At 53.3% G+C, this 16,390-nt stretch overlaps 1 protein-coding gene across 4 annotated transcripts in view; it reads left to right on the top strand.

Annotated features, from left to right (window-relative positions):
- The window catches only part of POU6F1 (POU class 6 homeobox 1), a 30,238-nt gene extending 15,061 nt beyond the window's left edge, over positions 1 to 15,177 (top strand). For 3 of the 4 annotated variants that reach the window (XM_042992310.1, XM_015542669.2, XM_015542716.2), the window contains 8 exons: positions 3,475 to 3,596; positions 4,499 to 4,724; positions 5,261 to 5,514; positions 6,184 to 6,312; positions 6,934 to 7,137; positions 10,277 to 10,418; positions 10,965 to 11,133; positions 12,140 to 15,177. In XM_042992310.1, coding sequence (XP_042848244.1) covers positions 3,475 to 3,596; positions 4,499 to 4,724; positions 5,261 to 5,514; positions 6,184 to 6,312; positions 6,934 to 7,137; positions 10,277 to 10,418; positions 10,965 to 11,133; positions 12,140 to 12,485 — 1,592 coding nt within the window. In that variant the 3' untranslated portion in view covers positions 12,486 to 15,177. The remainder of the gene's footprint in view (positions 1 to 3,474; positions 3,597 to 4,498; positions 4,725 to 5,260; positions 5,515 to 6,183; positions 6,313 to 6,933; positions 7,138 to 10,276; positions 10,419 to 10,964; positions 11,134 to 12,139) is intronic. The other variant, XM_015542748.2, reaches the window with a different exon arrangement.
- Positions 15,178 to 16,390: the final 1,213 nt, after the last annotated feature.

The raw sequence follows: 16,390 nt of genomic DNA, 5'->3' as shown, positions 1-16,390 counted from the left end.
TAATTACCCTGCAGTATAGCTGCGAGACAGCCAGGGCTGTTCTAGAGGCTGGGACTGAGGTGCCAGGCATGGCTGTCTGGTTGTGGGGCACCCTTTCATGGACTTCCCTCATTGACACCTTTCAGAGTAGACGTCTTTTGCTGGAAACCTGGGGATCCCCAGTTAGTACCCCCAGAACTCCACGATTCATCTCCCCTAGGCTTCTGCTTATCTTCCCTTCCCCGGATTGGAGATCTGGGCTCATGGGGGTGGGCCAAGAAGAGGAGCCAAGAAGAGAGCAAATGAGAACAGACCAGGCTTTAGGGAAATAGCAACTCCTTAATAAGAAAACTGTGAGACCTCACATCCCTCACTCTGCCTGCAAATCAGCACGCAGGTTCAGTTGGCACCCTAGTGACCTAGGTTATTTTTTCTCCTTTTGAATAAAGGAACGGCAAGAGGCTTGACCGTTTCCTCCTAGCCTGGAAATGCTCTGCTCCATGTTGAGACCAGGGTGGGGTGTCACGTGCTCCGCAGGGCAGCGCCCCAGAGAGCAGGCAGCAAAGACCAGGATTCTACGTCTGACCGATCTTCCACTCCTTTCCATGGTGGGGATGGGGCCCTTTTCCAGAAAATTCAGGAGATTTCCCAGGTTTACCCACAGGGTCGGCAATTTCCCCTTTTATTCTTTTAACCATCTTCCATATCTCATTTCGTCTGGTGCCTTAATTCTGTTTCTTGTTCAAACCTGCTCTCGGAAATGGATCCTAAGTCAACTATTTATACCTTAGCATCAGTGTTTATGGTACTGTGCATCTTCTTCCAGGGGTTTGTACATTTAAGCCTCTTCACGAACGTCCTTTTCTCTGTAAAGGCATTTTAGTGATCATCGGGTAGGTAAGGGAGGTATTTTGATGGTACCTCCCAAGAAGCTGCCAACTTAGACTGTGGCCTTGATGAAACCTTTCTTGATAATGCTATTGCAGAGCAGAGGCTAAGAAGAGTTTCCTCTTGGGCACCTGGGTGGCTCAGTCGGTTAAGCATACGACTTCAGCTCAGGTTATGATCTCACTGCTCGCGAGTTCGAGCCCTGCGTCGGGCTCTGTGCTGACAGCTCAGAGCCTGGAGGCTGCTTCAGATCCTGTGTCGTCCTCTCTCTGTCCTCCCCCACTTATGCTGTCTCTCTCTCAAAAATGAATCAACATTAAAAAAGTAAAAAACAAAAAACAAAAAAACCAGTTTCCTCTTAAAATGAAACTAAGTAATGGGAAACTTTCAGGATGAGAAAAATCTAGTGATTTATATCACTCTAAATTACTACCCAGTCCTTGTCCATGTGTGTATTTAAAAAATTTTTTTTATTAAAAAATTTTTTAACGTCTATTTATTATTAAGAGACAGAGAGAGACTGAGCCTGAGTGAGGGAGGGGCAGAGAGGGGGAGACACAGAATCCGAAGCAGGTTCCAGGCTCTGAGCTGGCAGCACAGAGCCTGATGCGGGGCTCAAACTCACAAACTGAGAGATCATGACCTGAGTGGAAGTCGGACCTCAACAGACCAAGCCACCCAGGCGCCCCTCAAACTCCTTTTTTAAAAAATTAATTAATTTTTTGAGGGAGAGTGGGGGAGGGACAGAAAGAGAGCAAGATCGAGAGCGAGAAGCCCAAGCAGGCTCTGTGCTATCAATGCAGAATCGGAGGTGGGGCTCAAACCCACATACCGTGAGATCATGACGGAGCCTAAATCAAGAGTTGGACGCCTAACCAGCTGAGCCACCCAGGCGCCCCTCAAATTCCTTTCGAAAAGAAATCAGTTGTGTACCTAGGAGGAAGTTATCACCTGGAAAAGTACAAAATCTATCAATGAGAGGACCAGTAATTGGCTACAAGGTACCACATGGCTGTTAAGCCAGAAAAATAAATAAACAGTGATAAAACCTAGGTTGGGTGGCACTGTGGAGAAATGGGCACATTACTTGTGGTTCTGTGAATTGGTTCAGTCTTTCTGAAAAGCAGTCTAGCAGGAAGTGATAAAAGCCCTAAATGTATGCAAACCCTTGGACCCTTAGTCCTACTTTGAAAATAAATCCTAATAAAATGAACATTTCGTTTCTTTAGATGATAAGCTTTTCTCATTCATGTTTATCACATTCCCATTTTCCCACTTTGCTTTTTTTTTATATTTCATAACATTTTGTCAAGCAAAATATTTTTTAAGTTTTTGTGGGTTCAGAGTATCGTGATGTTTTCTGATTTTTTTTTTTCAGTAGCTAGACCTGTATTTCCCCTCCACAGTGGACATAAACCTGCCGTTTTGTTTTCTGTTTGTATTTTAGAAGACTTTTGTTGCCTGTTTTCTCTTTGATTCCTTAAAGAGTTGGATTTTTTTTTTTTTCATTATATACTGTGAACTTTATAGTCCTGAGTTAGGTTACTGCCTTTCCAGATGAAAATGTGGGCTGGGAATGCAAGGTGGAAAGGCTGTCTAATTCCGTGGTTCCTCCTCTGGCTGCATGATGTATCACAAGTGGGTTTAAAAGGAAAAAGAGAGAGAGGAGAGGTTACTGACCTCCATTCCCAGACATCCAATTCAGTAGGCTTAGATTAGGGCCTGGAAATCTACACCCAGCCAATATTAAGAGGCCACCAATCTGGTCTAACGTCCATCACCCAATATGTAGATTCCTTTTCAAGTTTTACTGTGTATTAAATAATAACCCTTCTCCTCATTGTTGTGTGGCTTTGAAGAGGTTTCCTGGTGGGGTTCTCCAATACCGGACTAAATCAAGGTAGCAAGAGGAAGCTATCAGCTGGGTGAAAAGCACCCTTTCACAGGAAAGAAGTTCTTTTGGAAGCTCAGTGAGGCTTCTCAGCTGGACTTCGGACCGCAGGCCCTGGCAGAGAAAAGCTGCCTGGCCTGGAATGCCCCTGTGTTCTGGAGTGTGGCAAAGACCTGTCCAGTTTTCAGGGACTGTCACTTCAAGGACCTCACCCAACAGGAATCTTTGCCCCTTCCCCAGGCTAGCACCTGCATCCACAAAGTCACCTGCAGGTGGTGTAACAATGATTCAATTGCTGGATGAGTCAAGGGAAGTTGCTCCCATCAATTCTAGCTCCTTCCTTCCCTGACACACGTTTGCTTAGGGCCCCTTTACTGATTATGTGATAGGTCACCATGTCCTATGGAGCCAGGAAATGGGAGACTTGATAGGCAACTGTGCATAGGCCTGCATCTTCTTCAACTAGATGTGGGAAGAGGGTAGCCCACCTTTCAGGTCTGGCACAGGGTCCCCCATCCTTCCATTCTCACTACCGGTAGCATTTGGGAAGCTGCCTCCTGGGCCAGGGAAGGCTGGTGATTGGCCTTGGGTTATGCAGAAAAACAATGTAGGCCTGAGAATTTAGCACTCCAAACTGCAACCAGAGGTTCTACTCCAGTGACCCCTCCACTCACACCGGGCTCACTCCTTGTCCTTTCTCTCAATGCCACATGAAGTGAAGTCTCTCCCGGGGATCCCTCCGAGCCCTGCCCCTGCGGTTGCCACCTTCAGCCAAGCCCCAAGCCAGCCTCAGGCATCGCAGACCCTGACGCCACTGGCTGTACAAGCTGCCCCCCAGGTAAGGGCCCCCCGGGGAGCTGAACAGAGGGCCCTGGGCGGGAGCAAAGCATGGGGCAGCCAGTGTGGGGTGGCCATGGGATCTGGGGATTTCTCGGGGCAGAACAGGGAAGGGGCTGTGGCTTGAAGGAGGGAATCCCTTCCTGGGCACCCCTGGCCTCTCCCCTACCCCAGATCAGGCCCACTGGGAAGATTAGATCTGTCTTTGCCAACTAATATTCTTGGGTCCAGCAAAGATTGTAGAGATAACGTTAACTCTTTCGTGCCACAGGCATCTCTGTTTATCTAATGACTAAATGAGTGAATAGCCTTGTTAGCCCCTCCAGGAGATGCCTGGAAGAGTTAATGGATCGTTCAGAGTCCTCATTTAGAGCCAGGGGGCCGCCCCAGCGCCGCGAGAAGCTGCCTCCCGGGTCCCCGGCTGTGCTGAGTTCCCTGTGACCTTTTGCTACACGCACAGATCTGCAAGGCATCCAGCGGGGTATCCTCCGTCAGAGCTTCCCAGAAGCCTCTGTAGGCCCTTGATCTCCTGGTTCCACCAGCCCCCGCCCCCTGCTTCCCGACGGCCACGAAGCATTGGTGGGCCAGGGCCCAGGGAAGGCCTGGGAGGCAGCAGACTGTGGTGGAGAGGCCGGCACACCCTCTGCTGTCCTGTGAGTGGGGCCAGGCCCCATCTCCGGTTCAGGCAGCTTCTCTGAAGGCAGGATAGTCTGGTCCAGGCACCCCCTCGGGGTCAGGCCTCCGGCTAGGGCTGGTCTCTTCCCCACCCTCACCGGCCTTTTCCCCACCGCCCTCAGAATGCTTTGTTTGTGCTCAACTGGGTCTGAGAGACCTGGTGTTTGCGCTGTCAATGTTGATTTTTTATTTTTTCTTTTCTTTTTGAAATCTTGTTTGCTTTTGCAGGTCTTGACTCAGGAAAACTTAGCCACAGTTCTGACAGGAGTTATGGTTCCAGCAGGGGCAGTTACTCAACCTCTTCTTATCCCCATCAGTATTGCAGGTCAAGTGGCTGGTCAGCAGGGGCTGGCCGTGTGGACAATTCCTACAGCAACCGTGGCTGCCCTCCCAGGACTGACAGCTGCTTCTCCTACGGGGGGAATTTTCAAGCCACCTTTAGCCGGTCTGCAAGGTAACGGCAACTCTCCCCAGGACTGCACCAGGCCCCCCACCACCCTACACTACTGTCCCTGCACGTGTGCTTGCCATGCTGGACTCAGAACACGCGGCCCACCGGGGCAACAGCCCTGGAGTCCGGATCCGGTGTCCCAGGCACCCAGCCACAGAGCTGCTGCACCACCTCGGGACTCTAGGCCATGACACCGTGCCGGCCCAGCGGGCCTCTCTCACTCCAGCCAACCGAGACTGCCCCCCTCCCCCCCCTCACGCCAGAGTTCGCCCCACGACCAGCCTCCTAAGAAGGACCACCGCAAGAAGATTCAGCTTCTGCTTTGGAACCTACGCGTCTCCAGCAGGCCCGAGGGAGGGGGGGATGAGAGATGCTGCCACGCGCTGCCCCTGCAAGGATCAAGGGAATCACGGCTGCCTGTCCCCTCTGCCCCGCTGTCCCAACCCCCCTCTCATTCTTGGGCCAGATCCCTTGGGATTGGAGCCGCTCTGGGCTGCGGCTAGGCATTTGAGCGCCTCTGTCTCTGCCTTGCTCCGTAGCAGCTGCCGTGCTGAACGCCGCTCTCCCGACACCCGTACAAGCTGTCCCGCCGGTACAGGCCTCCTCGCCCACGCAGCCCCGGCCAGCGGCCCAGCCCCAGACGCTGTTCCAGACCCAGCCGCTGCTGCAGACCACGCCGGCCATTCTACCGCAGCCCACCGCTGCCACTGCTACTGCCCCCGTCCCCAAGCCAGTGGACACCCCCCCACAGATCACCGTCCAGCCTGCAGGCTTCGCACTGAGTCCAGGAATTGTAAGCTGCTGCCCTCACCCAGGGCTGACCAGGGATGGACCGAATCTCGGGCCAAGGGTGGAACTGGCCCTTCCCACAGGGGAGGAAGGAGGTGGAGGACCAGCCCCCCGAAAACGGCTCTTTTCCAACACATCCGCAGAGATGGCTCCCTCTGAGGCCTTCTCCTTGCATCTGCCAGCCCATCCATCCCAGACAAGAGCAGACAATCTCCGCCAAGAGGGCTGGGCAAATTCTCCAGAACCTGAACCACTGGACCGGCCTCGGAGGGTGGGATGATGTCTGGGGATTGCAAACTCGTGAGCTGTAACTAAGGTGGAGCTGGAGGCTCACAGCCCCGTGCCCGTGTCTGTCCGGTGTGGCTCCCGGCTCAGTCAGTGGAGCTGTTGGATGTGACTAGATTCACATCGGCCCCTCCAGTCTGGCCTTCTGTCCTCCTGGGCCTGGCCTGAAAGATTAGCCGGAGTTACTCTTCCGTGGTGGTGCCCCTCCCCCTTCCCCGCAGCCCCTGGCCCTCGATGCTATTCAGCTGGTGGACATAGGCCTGCAGCCCACATTCACACCTGCCCAGCATCCATATCTCCCCACCCCAAAGCGCTCAGCCTTTTCCTCTCTGCCTTGGGCTCTTTCTCACCCCGTGGCCTCTGAGCAAGGCTCTTTCTCCACCCACAGATCAGTGCTGCTTCCCTCGGGGGACAGACCCAGATCCTAGGCTCCCTCACTACCACTCCGGTCATTGCCAACGCCATTCCCAGCATGCCAGGGATCAGCAGTCAGATCCTCACCAACGCTCAGGGACAGGCAAGTGGTCGAAGCCAGGGCTGAGGGTTGAGGGCTGCGGTGAGGCTGCCTGGGGAGGGGGGGGGGGCGGGACTTGGGCTGAGGGTCCTAGAAACTCGGACAGGGTGCCACGCTGCCATTCATCTCTTGTGTGGCAGCTCTCTGCTGATGCTGAGCCCCGGGCAGGGGCCTCACCTCCACCCCAGCCTATAGGTGCTCACTCTAGTCTGGGGTTTTCCTTCGTGGAGCACCCACTTTGTGACCAGGCTCTGTGTTAGGTGGTCTCTCACATTATCTCACCTCATGTTGAGTACAGGTCTGTTAGGTGGAGATTTTCATTCCCATTTTTCCCGGGGGAGAAGGCCGCGGTTCAGAGAAAGTAAGCCACCCAATAAAATGTGGCAGGGCAGGGCAGGGCAGGGCTTCACATCCAGGGCTGTGTGAATCACATGCAGACCTATTCTTCCTGCACCTCGGCTCCGGGGATAGAATAAAGGAAACCGCTTTATCGATGAGGGGAACTGAGGTCGGAAGGGTTCAACGATTTGTTGAGGTCCCTTCCCCTGCCCACGTGGGGATTTGGGTTGGGGGTAGAACTGGACGCTGGCCTCACACCTGGGGTCCCTGCCTTGTTTCCTCCAGGTTATTGGAGCACTTCCGTGGGTAGTGAACTCGGCTAGTGTGGCAGCCCCAGCACCAGCCCAAAGCCTGCAGGTCCAGGCTGTGACACCCCAGCTGTTGTTGAATGCCCAGGGCCAGGTGATCGCGACCCTGGCCAGCAGCCCCCTGCCTCCGCCCGTGGCTGTCCGGAAGGCAAGCACGCCTGAGTCCCCTGCTAAGAGTGAGGTACAAGGGCTGGGCTGGGATGAGGGCAGGGGTGGGGGGGGTGCCTCCCTCAAGACTGCAGGGCAGGACAAGGCTATTTTCCGAAGCCCCTGGCACACAGAGTACCTCCCCAAAGTGAGGGGAAATCCCAGAGTAGAAGGCCCCACATACTCTGTTCAGGGACAGAGCACTCCCCCCCCCACCCCCCACCCCAAAAACAAGTGTATGTGCCCTCAGAGGCCAGTGCCATGCTGAAAGGGCCAGGGAGGTAGTCAAAGCAAACTGAGCCTTGATCGGCTCCAGGGTGAACCGATTGCCAGGAAAGCCCAGGGAGGTGACTCGGCATCCCCTCCGCCTCACCCCTTCACTTGCACTGTGGCTTTGATTATTCCCTTATTTGTTCATTCCAGGAGCAGTTTTTGAGTGCCTGCTATACTCCAGGTGCTGTAGATCCAGGGACGAGTAAGATGCCTTTCCTAGCCTTAGGTGGCCCACTGCTGGAGACAGTCGCAAGCCAGAGTGACAAAGACTATGCCAGGGACGTGACAAGCTGCTGTAGGGACCCCGAGAAGGGAGCTCTGGACCGACTGGGGAATTCAGCAAAGCTTCGTAGAGAAGGGACGCGGCACTAATCTAAAGGGATGCAGTGGGCGGGAGAGTGGGTCCCCCCGTTTACTGTAATGGCAGGAATTAGAAGGTGTCAGAGCAGGGGTTCCCAGAGTTGTGTGTCAGAAGCACCTGCAGAACAGCTGGAATGCAGAGTCCCGACGCACACACGTCCCCCCACCCTTGGAGTTTCTTGTTCAGAAGTTCTGGAGTGGCGCTCCGGAATTTGCATTTCTAGCAAGTTCTCGGGCGAGGTTGAGGCCTTGGCTCTCAAATGCAGCATGCTGCTTCCAGGCTTTGTGAATAACCTCCTAGCCTCATCTGTAAAATGGAGATTATCAGAGTACCAACCTCAGAAGGTTATGAACGTTAATGGATATATCACGCGTAAGACAGGTAACACTCTGGTACGCAGGGAGCACTGGAAAAAAACGGTGCTTTTATTTTATCACTGTTATTATGGAGCAGAGAGTCATGGAAGGGAAGTGGCTAATTAGATGCGTATTAAAAAAAAAATTACCGGGGCGCCTGGGTGGCTCGGTCGGTTGAGCGTCCGACTTCGGCTCAGGTCATGATCTCACGATCTGTGAGTTCGAGCCCCGCGTCGGGCTCTGTGCTGACAGCTCAGAGCCTGGAGCCCGTTTCAGATTCTGTGTCTCCCTCTCTCTCTCTGCCCCTCCCCTGTTCATGCTCTGTCTCTCTCTGTCTCAAAAATAAATAAACGTTAAAAAAATAAAATAAAAAAAATTACCTGTTATCCAGGTGGAGCCAAGAAGTGAACTGTGGCGAGACTTGAGTCCTTGTCACCTGTTAGGAGGCAGCTGAAACAGTTCTACCAAGAAACCGGGAGCCCTGAACTAAGGCTAAGTCCCTGGGGAGGAAGAGGGCCTGGGCTTGAGAGCTACCAAAGGGTAGAATCCAGGGAATAGGACCCATCCTAGAGAAATGTGCACTTTCCAGGAAGTTGTTTTATTTTTTTATTGTTATTATTTAACATTTATTTATTTATATATTTTGAGAGAGACGGGGACAGTGTGTGTGGGGGAGGGGCAGAGAGAAGGGGAAGAGAGAGAGAGGGAGAGAGAGAAACCCAAGCAGGCTCCACACTGCCAGCATGGAGCTGGCCGCGGGGCTCGAACTCATGAAACTTCGAGACCATGACCTAAGCCCAAACCAAGAGCCAAACGCTCCACCGACTGAGCCACCCAGGCGCCCCTCAGGAAGCTTTTAAAAACAATCATCCTGGGCTGCCTGGCTGGCTCAGTCAGTAAGTCGAGCATGCGACTCTTGATCTCGGGGTTTTGAGTTCTAGCCCCACACTGTGGGTTGAGTTTACTTTAAAAATTCATACTAAAAATACTGATTTGATATATTTATAGTTTCTCCTGATGACAAATATGATACATACTTAAAAAAAATTTTTTTAATGTTTATTTATTTTTGAGAGGCTGAGAAACAGCATAAGCAGGAAAGGAGCAGAGAGAGGAAGACACAATCTGAGGCAGGCTCCAGGCTCTGAGCTGTCAGCACAGAGCCCGACGTGGGGCTTGAACTCACGGGCCTTGAGATCACGACCTGAGCCGAAGTCGGACACTTAACTGACTGAACCACTCAGGCGCCCTGACACACACTTTTTATAAAAATTCCAATATTATGTGTAATGGAAAAAAGCAAAAATCTCTTACAAGTCCACCCCCAGAGATAGCTGATGTAGACAACTTGCTTTATATGTCTCAAGATTTTGTTTTTCCTGGAAATTCACATGTATTTTTTATAGGAGTTACTCTATAAAAATTGTTTTCACTTTATCTTTTCTTCCACTTAGCACTGTGACCCAGAGCTCCTTCCATGTCGGTTAATTAAGAGATTAACTGCGTACTTTTTTTTTTTAATATTTATTTATATGTGAGAAAGAGAGACAGTGCGTGAGCAGAGAAGAGCAGAGAGAGAGGGAGACAAAGAATCTGAAGCAGGCTGCAGGCCCTGAGCTGTCAGCACAGAGCCCAACGCGGGGCTCGAACTCATGGACCCTGAGATCATGACCTGAGCTGAAATCACGGACACTCAACCGACTAAACCACCCGGGCGCCCCACTGTATTCTTTTTAGTAGCTGCACAGAATCTCCTTGTAAAAAGGTCCCCAGAGTCATTTGCCAGTTCCCTGTTAATGGACATTTGGGGCCTGGGAGCCTCTAGAATCAAGTGTAGGTTTCTGTTCTGAGGGAAAAGATTTGAGAGCAGTTATCTCAAGGGTGGACACCTGTTGGGCTTTGAACAACTGTACTGAACCTTTCGGAGCCTCTGACCTGCCTGTGTCACGGGTGGCTGCGAGGCTCCAACTTGGTGGGGCATGTTGCTGTCCTTACTTAAGAGGTCACTGTCGTTGGGTGGGTGTAATTAAGTAGCTTCTAGTCTTGCTTTGTGATGGGGCACGGGTAGGAGTGTGCTGGGGGAGTGAGGATTTCATGCCCATTTTCATGTGGCCGGTGCAGGGACTCCCACCCCCTGAGCCAGGCAGGTGGGCGGTAGCGTCTCGTTGGCTCTCTTCTCCCAGGTCCAGCCCATCCAGCCCACGCCAGCCGTGCCGCAGCCAGCGGTGGTCATCACCAGCCCAGCCCCGGCGGCCAAGCCATCTGCCTCTGCTCCCATTCCAATCACCTGCTCTGAGACCCCTACTGTCAGCCAGTTGGTATCCAGTAAGTGACTCCTGAAAAAGGTTGTAGAGGAGAGGCATGTATTCGGATCCCCAGCCCCTTTAAATGCTGCTCTCCTTAATAAACTTTCTAGCGTCCAAAGGGGAAGGGCAAAGGCCCGCTACCAGGCACTGGCTTTCTTATTCCCATTCCTGCTGAGCTGGATTCTAGGCATGATGACAGTGGAGGCCACTTCCTCAAGAAGCCAATCCATGGGCTGTCTCTCGTTTGGTCTCTCACCCAGCATTTGAGGAATGTGGGTGGCTCAGCTCTGCTTGGGGCCAGGAGTGGGGAGAATGGGGGAGGGTCAGCCACTGGAGCTGGAAGAACTAGAAAAGAGACCCCTACTTCCAGACAGGTTAGTCCAGGCCCCTTTTCCTCAAGTTTTGTTTGCTTTGGGAACAGGGGTGGTGAAGGTGTTAAGGGTATATGGGCCTTTTGTCAAATGTCCTCATCCCTCACTGCTTCACCAGGCCAGGCCAATAAGCTAGATAAGGAGGGCTATCATCTGTCTTACACACTCACCCCTGGTCCCTTCCTCTGACCTAGAGCCGCATACCCCAAGTCTGGATGAGGACGGAATCAACTTGGAAGAGATCCGGGAGTTTGCCAAGAACTTTAAGATCCGGCGGCTGTCCCTGGGCCTCACACAGACTCAGGTGGGCCAGGCTCTGACTGCAACGGAAGGCCCAGCCTACAGCCAGTCAGCCATCTGCCGGTGAGTAAGGCTGTTCTGGACAAGGTCAAGGCCGGCTCAGGCATTTGATGGCACTAAGCACTCATTGGGACCCAGGTGCATGGCTCCTTTCCATATTCTCTCTTGCTCCTGCCTCCTTCCAGACCAGGAAGGTTGTTCCAAGGGTAGACGGGAACACCTAGAGTGGCCAGAGGCTGATCCAGTCCGTCTGAGGGCCCTCTCAAGTTTATTCTTCAATCCTGAGCATATATGTGGTCTTTCGTTGGGGGGAACCTAAGACCCTAATCCATTCAGGAACCCTACAGGGAAAGGGTACAGCTTATGCCGTTGGTCACAAAAGTGGGAACTTCCGTTCTGACTTAGCTGTCCACCGCAACCCACCCTCCCCGCTGTTATGCTCCCATCCCCCCTCCTCCCAAGGCATGACTTTAAAGCGATGTAGCTGGTTTTTCTATGTGCGGCGTTCAGACTGGTTCTGACGCCAGTATCAAAGGAGGGCAAAGCGTTGCAAACAGGAATGAGTGCATGGCTCAGGGTTGGCCGAAAGGTGCCTGCCAGCTCCCAGATTAGACAAGAGTGACCGCTAGACCAGGTGTCACGCTGGCAGTTCTGTAGTCGCATCCGGGCTCGGCCAGGAAGAGCGGTCTGACTCAGTGTCACTACTGTGAGACGAAATCGGAGGAGATGGCACTTGTGACATCCATGTGCCATCTCTGAAGTCCTCTTAAGATAACTCCTCAAAGGACCTCACTCATTTGGGTGTGAACGTTTTAGAAGAGTTGTTCAGACAGCAGCTGCACTGTTAGCGTTGCGCCACTGAACTGAGGCTTTGTGACCTGGCTTACGGGATAGTCTGCGGGGTCTGGGCTTGGCTGAGCCAGGGTGGTCTCGATGGGGGCGGTGAGGGGACCATTTAGTACGGTCCCACCAGTCCTCAGAGGGGCAACCCCTCGTGGAGAGTACTCACACCCCAGGGTGGGGAGTAAGGCATTCTCACTGTCCCTTCCCGGGCTTGGGTCACCCACAGGTTTGAGAAGCTGGATATCACACCCAAGAGTGCCCAGAAGCTGAAGCCAGTGCTGGAAAAGTGGCTGAATGAAGCCGAACTCCGGAACCAGGAAGGGCAGCAGAACCTGATGGAGTTCGTGGGAGGTGAGCCCTCCAAGAAACGCAAACGCCGCACCTCCTTCACCCCCCAGGCCATAGAGGCTCTGAATGCCTACTTCGAGAAGAACCCGCTGCCCACAGGCCAGGAGATCACCGAGATTGCTAAGGAGCTCAACTACGACCGGGAGGTCGTGCGCGTCTGGTTCTGCAATCGGCGCCAGACGCTCAAGAACACCAGCAAGCTGAATGTCTTTCAGATCCCTTAGGGCTCCGCCCCCGGCCCTGTGTTCCAGCACTTTGTACTTTTCCCTTGGCCCCTGGCTGCAGCCACTGCCGTGACGGCACCTGTCGTTCTGCCACGTGCGGCTGCGCTTGTCCTGGGGTCGTGAGACTCCACTGTGTGCATGTGCGTTCACTGCCTCCCTCCTCTCCTCCACGTAGCTCACATCACGGGGAGGGCAGAGGGGGCCCACCTGAGAGCTCCAGGCTCCGGGCCGGTCACGCCAAGGGACCCTTCCATTAAGTGGTGTCACTTAAAGAAGCACTTTGCGAAGGTGGTTTTCGAAGGGTGAATTCTGGTTGGGAACCAGAAGCTCCCCGTCTTTGGGGCAGGGCTGCGGCAGCCCCTAAGTACCACTGACCCTTAGCTCTTGTCTTTGATGGCATTCTCTCTCCACCCTCCCTTCCCCTGTGCTCCTCTGTGGAAGTGTCGCAGGTGTAGCAGCTCGTGCAGCGGAACCACAGCCTCAACTCCCGCCCTTTGCCTGCAGGCACCCTGTCCCCGAAAGGACCCAAGGGGCACAGTTCCGAAAAGTGTGACGAGCTGCTCAGCAGGTCAGGCTCAGTGTCTGCCTTGCCCTCGAGGTCAGAAGGCTCTCGCAGCCCTGGGGCCAGAACATGTGATCCCTGCTTCCTTTGGGGGGAAATTGCACTAAAGCAGAACCTGTTCATTTGTGACCCAGGTTGGAAGGAAGCAGCTTTGAACTCTGGCCGTCCTGGAGTTGACCTGGGTCTACGGCAGGTTGGGAACTTAATAGATGAACCCATCCTTCCAGATTTTAATCTAAACTCTGCCCGTGGCTCTCTCCCTCACTAGACAGTGAGGGTTAAAGAACCGGCAGTCTGGAAAATCCCACTGCCCAAGCTCGCAGCACCCCGAAGAGAAATGAAAGGAATGCTGACTCTCTCTTTCTCTTGTCCTCCCACTCACCCCTAACCCAGTGCTGGGCCTTGTCAGAGGGGCACACGAAACCCTAAACCAGACAGCAAGGCCCTGGGGAAAAGGCCACCATCCAGGAAGAATGGATGGCAGCCCAAGAAAGTCTCTTGTGGAAGGTGACTTAACTCTAATTTTCTTGGTGACTTTGAGCCTTGGATACTGGAGGAGAAATCTTGTTTTGTCTGGAGTCTTACACCATGTGTTTGTGCAAACAGTCCTCCCCACCCCTGCCTGCTGGAGCTCCTCTGAGTCAAGAATACCCCCGAAGCAGGACGGGTCTTGCCTACAGAGAGGACAAAAATGGCACACTGAAGACGGGCACCCCATCCAAGCTGCTCAGTGAGTTTCCCAGCCTCGCTGTGGCTGGACGGCCCCTGGAACTCAGTATGTTACTCCAGGAGGTCGGGCGAGCACTAAGAGGTGTGCTTAGGTGAACCTAGACTCACCGTGTAGACCGTGTCCAAGGGCCACAAGTCACAGAGCCAGATCAGCAGCTGCCCTCCACGGCACCTCACAGGATCTACCCTGACAAAATGGCTGCCAGGCGAGGGCACAGCCCTACCCCACTGGTCACCGGCACAGAGTCCCCTCCTGGTCTAGCTTCCTCTGGCTTGTGGTGTTCCCTTTCCTGCCTACAGCTGGTCCCTGTCAGGCCCTACAATGCCAGAGTGGCCACCCTCTTGGCGGCCCTGCCGGTGAGAGGACGGTCGTGTGTCAGATTTTCCCCAAACCCCCTACGTACGCACACACTCCTGCCCCAGTGCGTTCGGACTGCCCCAACTTTCCAGAGTGTGGTGGGAACGAGGAAGCAGGCGGGCACCCTGCCTGCCCCAAGCCTCCCAGGAGAGGATACATCTCCAAGGGGGAGGCTTCACGTTCAAGTTTAGGGTTATCCGCCTGTGTCAACGAGATGAGGGGCTCACTCGGGCGGGCATCGTAAACTAGTTTTCAGTAAGAAGACCCAGGGTGCTGGCGTCTGTGAAGGATTCAGTGACTTACACGTCAATAAATGAGAGAGGTAGGCTTACACCCACAAACACTTGTGTCCAGATAGGCTTTCTTTTTTTGAGAGAGACAAGTGGGTCACAGCTGGAGCCCTGGGAGTAGCATATAATCCAGGGTGTGTCCGTGGCAGTAGATATGCAGGAGAATACCATCTGTCCTGGTCTGTGAAAAGAAGATAATGAAGTCCTGGTCTAAATCAGGCCTGGCCACGCTTTCTCAGCTCCTCCCTTGTCTAAATCTGTCTTCCCGGGGCTGGGTTAGAACGACACCATTTTCTCCTCTGTGGGAAGGATGAGTAGGTCTTTCGGAGGAAGGATACCAGGGGCAGAATTTTTGCAGGCTGAAGTCCCCAGGCACGGGGTGCAGAGTGTCCCTGAAGTGTACCCAAGGCAGAGCTCACAGGCCTGCTGTCTCTGCTCGAGCTCCCCCCCCCCCCCCACTGTAGAGCCCTTGGGGAACAGCCATCTCCACCCGAGGTGGGTTTTCTGTTTTGCTTCTGATAGCATCAGGTTCTGAGGGGTGTCGATATGAATTTTGTTTTGAAAGCACCTTTCTGGACATAACCCAGAGCTTAGTGGCTCCTTTGCCATGGAAAGGCAGGAGAAAGGGCAGAAGTGATTTAACTGTCTGTGTGTGGCATTGTTTGTTTTGTTTTAAAATGAGAGAAGACCAAAATTTTTATGGCCTGGTGAGTCAGCTGGGGTCTGTGACCCTGCACTATCCATAGCATTTTATCTAGCGGGGGCCCGGGAAAGAATTTGGCCAAATGGACTGAGGAACACACTTGAATTTGGAATGAGAGTCCCTGACGTTTTTGTGTCCTTGGAAACCCAATCACCTTCCTATGCCTAGATTCGCTTCCTGTCTCATAAGCCAGGCTCTGACGCTGAGGTTCTGACTATTCCCTGACATGGGGCAAAGCCTGCTGAGGGCTGGAGTGAGGGGTGGGGAGGGGAAAATGGGGATGTAGTTGTGTGGAATAAACAGTATTTTTCTTTTGTACTGGTCTGTTCGTTTATCCTTCGCCTCTCAGGGTGGGGCTGATAGGGAGAGGCCAGAGAAGGATCTGGGAGCTGCCTTTGCTATCAGAGCTCAGAGCCTGGAAAATCCCACTGCAAGAGGGCGAGACCCAGTGCCCAGGACTATCACTTCAGAAGGCCCTGCCATGACCCTCCCCACAGAATGCAGGTCAAGGGGATGCGCCCTTTTTCCGAGTAGGACCCCAGAATTCCCTGCAAAGCCCACTTTCCCTCCCCTCTTCTCTGAGTCCCGATAGACTGTGCACATTCCTAGCCCCAAGAGATGACCAAGGGACAGCTCTCTGTTGGAGAGCTGGGGGGATGGAGTTTGGATATGCAAGCTGGAGTGTTGATAAGTATATACAAAGCCCTTTGCAGTGTGAGGTGCGTCTGCCACCCGGGGAGAGAAGGCAGGTAGTGGGCTGGGGACCAAGACTGGGGAACATTCTAGCACAGAACTTGAAGTCTAGCACTTCAAGGAGTGCTAGAAGTCTAAATTCAAACGTGGCCTTCCAGGTGATGATGAAGGTATGCTTGTCGTGATAGAAGGCTAGATCATCCGCAATTAGCTTGTCTTAACACAAATTTAGCTACATGGTAAGTGGATCTTCATTTGTGTTGTTGCTCAGGCCTACAAATGTTAGGGCCTGCCACTTGAGCTTAGAGCAAGGAGAGCACGGCTATAATAAGGGCCCCCCTCTTTACTTGTCTACCTCCTAGGAGTTGGCTTCATGCCATGCACCCCTGCAGCCCTCCCTCCTTCCTCTTTCACCTACCTGGTATGGATAAGGTCTGGGCTCCATAATCGAAACAGGTGAGAGCAAGGCATCACCTTTGATTCCACCTAATTAACATCCCCGAGCCGGGCAGTGTGCTTCATTCTAGATTGTGTTCTACCACCCTACCTCCACCCAAGGGACAATAGTTG

The sequence above is a fragment of the Panthera tigris genome, chromosome B4 (assembly GCF_018350195.1).
Source record: "Panthera tigris isolate Pti1 chromosome B4, P.tigris_Pti1_mat1.1, whole genome shotgun sequence".
In the NCBI taxonomy this organism is placed as follows: Eukaryota; Metazoa; Chordata; class Mammalia; order Carnivora; family Felidae; genus Panthera; species Panthera tigris.
Note: the sequence above shows the minus strand (reverse complement) of the source record. Positions and strands in the feature narration are given on the sequence as shown.